Source organism: Pyxicephalus adspersus, chromosome 3 (genome assembly GCF_032062135.1).
Source record: "Pyxicephalus adspersus chromosome 3, UCB_Pads_2.0, whole genome shotgun sequence".
Classification (NCBI taxonomy): domain Eukaryota; kingdom Metazoa; phylum Chordata; class Amphibia; order Anura; family Pyxicephalidae; genus Pyxicephalus; species Pyxicephalus adspersus.
The window spans coordinates 71,557,164-71,563,734 of NC_092860.1; the positions used below are offsets into that span (position 1 = coordinate 71,557,164).

General features: G+C 33.9%; 1 protein-coding gene across 2 annotated transcripts in view; it reads left to right on the forward strand.

Moving 5' to 3' along the window:
• The window catches only part of ARHGEF18 (Rho/Rac guanine nucleotide exchange factor 18), a 148,392-nt gene that overhangs the window by 52,237 nt on the left and 89,584 nt on the right, over nt 1-6,571 (forward strand). For both annotated transcript variants that reach the window (XM_072405152.1, XM_072405154.1), the window contains 3 exons: nt 187-599; nt 3,870-4,050; nt 4,814-4,928. In XM_072405152.1, the coding sequence (XP_072261253.1) occupies nt 187-599; nt 3,870-4,050; nt 4,814-4,928 (709 nt within the window). The remainder of the gene's footprint in view (nt 1-186; nt 600-3,869; nt 4,051-4,813; nt 4,929-6,571) is intronic.

Consider the following 6,571-nt stretch of genomic DNA (forward strand, 5'->3'; position numbering starts at 1 on the left):
GGGTAAATGCAAAGTACTTTTTTTACTTGTAGTCCCCTATTTTTTTTGCTAAATTTTAAAGATATAAAAAGATAGCTAAATTTATATTTAAGTGCATCTATATTGAAAAGTTTTTTTATTAGCTTTAATTGTTGTGACCTGTGCATCTGGTTTAGGAATTTGAGTTAATGATTTTCCTCTTTTTAGGATGACGAGTCAGTTGACCTGGATAATTGCTACAGTGATACAATGAGTAGCAGTGAGGATTTACCTTCATTAGACTCATCTCTTCAAGGAACTGAGTACTACAAGGATTTGGTAATGATGGAGGATAAAAATCCTGATCAGGAAACCCCAAAGTCTGCAGCCTCTACCATCTGTGTTTCTGGTGGACCCAATATTAGCTTTGATAATGGAGAGATTGTAATTACCTGTACTAAGCCTTTCCTCTGTCCTATGACTTTTGAAGCTGGAAGCCCTTCACAATCCTCAATACAAAATGAAAAGCCATGTGAAGAACATGTGATCGCAGAAACTATTCCTATCTTAGTCAGGTCATTGTCAACTTCTAGGAGACACAGTTGGGATGATGCAATATCACCAACAGACACCGTACGCAGGTAAGATGGTTAACATTTAAACAATGTACAGAAGTTAACACAAATGCTAAAAAAATAAAAAAATAGAGATCCAAAGGAAACCTGAGGGGTTTTGAATTTTTCAACACTGTATTTCAATGGTATGTCCCATGGTTTGGGAGTGACAGTGTGGGTCAGGAATGAAATAGGGTCAGTAAACAAGCTGGGTCAGAAAAGAAATCCAAAGCGGTACCAAATGAGTGGGCATCATTAAGCAAATATTGTAGTCAGTGAATGAGATTCCAGGAACAGGAAATGGAGCAAGAGATCATGGTAAGACAAGGTGATGCAGATGCGCTGAAAGACAAACCTGGTTGTTAAAAAGAATTCAAAAAAATCTGACACACTTGGCAGGAATGGTAAGAAATGGAGTTCAACAGCATGTTTGACACCACTGTGAGCAATATAAGTGCATTCAAGTCTGCTCACATGTCAAAAGGCAGGAGCAATTGTGCAGAGGACTGGGAAGAGATACAAATCCATAGATAATTCTGCAGAACCATGTATACAAGCAGGAGCAGATGCTAGTGCCAGAATCCAGCCATGCAGGCTAGCACAATCTTCCTTAAAAGTGTCTTGGATACCAAGGGTGGCTGCACAAAATTACAAACACTTTGACAGTTAAGATGGTTCTAAATCTAAGATGGATCTAAATGTATATTTTACAACTAAAAGTAATGCTTAAAGAGTCAAAAATTGTGTTGACTAATCTTAAAACATTATAAATATCAGGCCTAGCTTTCTTCTTTCAAAAAAGGTTACATTTACTTGACTTGCAGGCACTTCAATTTCTTGCAGAGCTATGGGCGCTGCTTCTATGTGATATTTCTGGTTGTGTCAGATAGTATGTTACATACTACTTGCTATGGTTTTAGCCCCTGGCTGCTGTGTCAGTACTACAAGAATTATTTATAGGCAAAGTATTAGATTTTCCATTTGGTTACCCTTCTTTTTATTTATTTTGTAATTATTTTTTTGAAACGTCTACTAATAAATGCTTTATTGTTTACTACGATAGCCTATTTACTGTATTTCATATTGGTAACGTATTCTATTTTACAGTAAAAGTATATTCGTTCTTTTTCTATCCATATGTGGAAGTGTTCCAGAACTTCAGTAAAGGAACAAATCCCAGTGGTTAGATTTCTATCAGTATGTATTTTGACGCAATTCTCTATTGATCCAGGCTATTTTTATCAGTCCCCTCCATTTAAGGTGTGCTTCTGCTTTATCTAGAGGCAGACCTGTCATATTCAAAGCCATGAGCTACAGTTTATTCTAAGTAACAGGGGCCCTGAAGAAAAACAGAAATAAGACAGGCCTCAACAAAGAAGTTTGTTTGGGTGAAAGAAACCAAGTAGCAGCATAGTTTAAATGTCACAGGGGAAACCCATAGAAGACGTAAGAAGCGTGGCATAGATTAAGGCATTATTTTCTCTTCAATACAAGTGCAAGTTTAGGGCATGTGTCAATGTGCAAAATGCCTCTTAACTTATTAGTGAATTCAGCTTGGATTTCCTTTCAACTTGCATTGAGGGAAAAAGCAGTTCTTACATTAACAAACACCTGTTCACACATGTCCTTGAAATCCCATTCTGCCAAGGAATTAGAGTTATATTATGTGATCTATGGATAGTATTTACAAACTGCAGATTAAAAGATAATGGGGCATATCTATAACACCTTTGAGAAAGTCATACTTTTCAGTGCAAACTTAAAAGGGGTCTGAAAGGGAAAAGAATATCAAAAGATTAATCAAAATGAACAAAATGTAAAATTTTGCTGAAATGCTAAAGGCAAAACAATAAAAATGTATGGATGCAGTATGATTAGACTGTATGGAATGCCTAATCATCACCTGTTTATCTTTTAATCCATAAAGGAGGCGAATAATATTTTATTAACAGTGTTTCCACAGAACAGTGTTTTTTTTTGGTTGCTGCGGGTGGTTGCACCAGAACTGTGTACTTGCAGTGATCTTGGAATACTGTTGTATAAAAAGAAGGCACACACTGGAAGCAAAATATTGCCTTATTTTTTTACCACTTGCAAAATAAAGATTAAAAATCACCTTAATATACGTAGTACCTGTTGCCAACCTTTAGTGTAGCAACTTACACTGTGAGCTACTTTCATAATTTTGACAAGTACAGTTTAAACTTTTCTGAAATTTCCAGGAGGAGGACAACTAATATTAAGTATATCTAATCATTCTGGAAGTCACTGTAAAGAGTGCTCTTACAAAATGGGTAAATTTCTATAGACAATGTCTCAGAACATATACATTTACAGTTCTCAGCACTGATAAAATATTTTGATTTTAATTTATTTTACAAATGTCTAATTCAGGTTTGCAAGTGGATTAGATAATGGCTTAAAGAAAACAAAGTAGTACTTTCTTATAATTTGAATTACAAGTATTTTAAAATCATACAAATTTATAGCATTATAGAATTGAGAGAAGATAGCCACCTGATATTTATCACATTTATCATCACAGTCCATTCTGCTGACTGCCGCTGTCAACAGTTATACAGATTTAGCACTGTTAAATATTATCATCTCATAAACATATCCAACAAACTGTTTTGGTTTTCACCATGTTTTTTTCTATTATACTTTGCTATATTTCAGTTATGCATTTGTGTTCTATGTATTTGTAATTTGCCAAACAAACGGGCAACATTTCTTTCTATGCTTTCTTCACTTTTAAAGCATTTTTTCTGTTTAGGTAGAGGACCTAATTCTTTTTCAGTTGCCCTGTTCTATATCTATTTTTTTAGTTCAAGTTTGCACATAACACACTATTATATGCATGCCAAGAGCTATATATAATTATTGTTATTTATCTAATTATTTGTTTTGTATCTTTTATCTGTACCTTTATTGTAGAACTTTTCTGATTTAGACAGCATACAAAATAAAGAAATTTAAATGAAGATTGAAAAAAAATACACCAAGCTTTAATAAAACCAAGAAAAATAGATTTTTATTTTCTGTAGTATTAAAGTCTGAAAAAAGAACAATTTTTCCAAGTACATGTAAGAAAGATGTGAACTTTGATTCATGAGGCATTACTCATTATCATTGTGGTTTTGTTTATTTTCTACTCTTTGGGTACCGCATTAAAGCTTAAATCCTATATTTTCTATGAGTGTGTTTTACTACAGCAAAATGGCCTATAGGTTTTCAGTAAAATTGTAATATTAGATAGCAGATGTGCATGTTAACACTACTATTATGTCTTGAAAGATTTAGCCTTGATGCTTCAGGAATGGATAGCGATGGAGAAAGGGAGCTGCAGGCCAGCACTGGAATTACTATTCAAGAATTTCAACCACCATCAGAACCTTGGGTGGCAAAAGCCAGCCTGAAAATTGAAGATGATGTTGATGGAAATCTTATTCTGGAGCAATCTGCAACAGTGCACAAGGTACACATAGTTTTAAGACTTTCAAGATAACACCTGGGGATCTATATATACTGTACATACATGTTATAGTAATTATATTGAGTTTCCCACGTAATTAAAATTGATTAAGTTCATGTTTTTCCCTAATTTCAGAGGTCAATTTCTAGCTTCATATATTAATCTATAAACAGTAAATACTAATAGAGAGCAATACCAGTTTATGGGATCAAGGATATCTTACCTTTTTCAACAGTCCATGCACACATATGTATATATTTGTATTTTTGTGAATAAATTATGGAAAACACACATTTTTATGTTTTAATCAAAGTATATACCTTGATATATATATATATATATATATATATATACCTATATCTTGAAAAGTTAATCATTTTCAATTTTCATATTGTGGATGTGAATTGTATGTGTGGGTTTTTTATTTGTTTTGTTTGGATTTGTCTATCCATAATTACTATTTAAAAAACAAAAGTAAATGCGAGTGAATAAAATGAGTGATTCCAAGAATTTATGTTTTAATATTTTTGATATTCGCACACCCCCAAGTCACGTAAGCTTGTCAATATGAAAACACTTACTATCTTATATTGTTCTTGTGGTTTTCATAAATTTACCGCAAGAATGATTATTATCCAGTATTTATATAGCGCCGGCATATTATGCAGCACTTTACAAAGTCAGTAGTCATTTCACTAGTATGATGTGCATTATTATTCTAGCATTACTGTTTTTAACAATATTTTAATTACTAAAATGTTGCCAGGATGAAGACAGCTCTGGCAAGAGACTACGTTCTAAGTCCATGCCTTCCACATTAGACAAGATTTCAACCCCAAGAATCTCCCGTAGCCTGGAATCATCCTGCCCAGTGATTGAAGGTATGTCATTACACTTCTAAAATGCTAGGAGAGGAACTCATACTTGTAGACTTGAATAATGTAAGGTTAAAGATGAAAAAATAACACCATGTTATTTGTATTTTCTATGTATTTTCTTTTCTATGGGCCTGATTTAATAAAGCTCCTCAAGGCTGGAGGGGATACACTTTCATTAGTGAAGCTGGGTGATCCAGCAAACCTGGAATAGATCAGGTCCAGGAATGAGAAAAGTTTACTAACAAATAGCAAATCACTTTTTAGAAATCTATTCCAAGTTTGCTGGATCACCCAGGTTCCCTGATGAAAGTGTATCCTTTCCAGCATTGGAGAGCTTAAATAGATCAGGCCCTATAAGTACACTTTAATAAGTAAGAATAGTATTTTAGGAGTTCAAGTTTAAGAATTTCAAATGGCTAAAAATATTAGCTATAGGATATAAACCTTAGATCAATGTGCAAGGTTCAGATACTTTTTAGACTGCTACCAATGTAAAAACATGGACCAACACAGTACAAAAATAACATATAGCAGGATCTCCTGGATAATCCTGGGAATGTTGAGGATCACAAATCTCCCAAACTGCACTTATGCACTGTACTGAACAGTTTCTATAACATAAAACTATAAATATAAAGGATACATGAAAAGTGTAATGAGCCTTAAACTAAAATGCACAGCGATATTGTCAAGCTAAAGTTTACTAAAATTCTCCTGACATTTTAGGTCACTTGAATTTCATCTTGCAGTACTGCATGACTAAGTATAAAATTTATAGCTCCCAGGAAAAAGTGGGAAAAAAACACAAGTGTGTGTGTGTGTGTGTGTGTGTGTTTTGTACACCACTGCTCAGCCTTTGCTCACTAAGAAAGCTTTAAGTTGCCAGAGCTTTCTCAGTCCCAGTTAATGCAGTGGTCAGCCTGCAATGTAAATTTGCATGTAAAATCTAAAAAGCTTGACAAAAAAAACACAGCCTGTAATAAGATTCTGAAGGTGCAGTAAGGACATCATTCCATCACCTCTGGGTATATTTCCTGTTTTGACAGGCTTTTCTTCACTTCAGCATTTTTATAGGAATGTAAACTTACCTAAACTAGGTCAGAACTGTTGCCATCGACATAAGATCAAAGCCTGTGCTTTGATGTGGATCATTCATAAATACTAGGGATCATGTAAACTTCCAGTGTTGAAATCCTTCTAAACAATGTTTAGCTCTATGACAATAAACTGGCACACCTGAGCTGTATACTCATTCTGGGTCACGGATTCAGAAGGTTTTACAGCTGATGGTCAGAACATCAACCAGGCAAGCAGGATATTTAAAACCAGTTTAGCAATGGCAGTTCACATAATATTTACTTAAATTTAAATATCTATATTGTATTCCTCATAATCACAGGGTTACTGGAAATATAGAATCATAAATTACATTGCACATGATCTTTCAGTGAAACTGAAAAGAGGAATTACACACTTGATTTATTTACTATAGTATATTAACATTTTCTGAGACTTCATTTAACCACCTGAGCGTTACACTGAGGTCTAAATTTCTGTACCAAAAGTGATCCACTGTTTTTCATGAATTTTTTTTTTTAAATTGTAGACTTGTAACTTACAGAAATATGTCCGAACAGGGGTTCTAG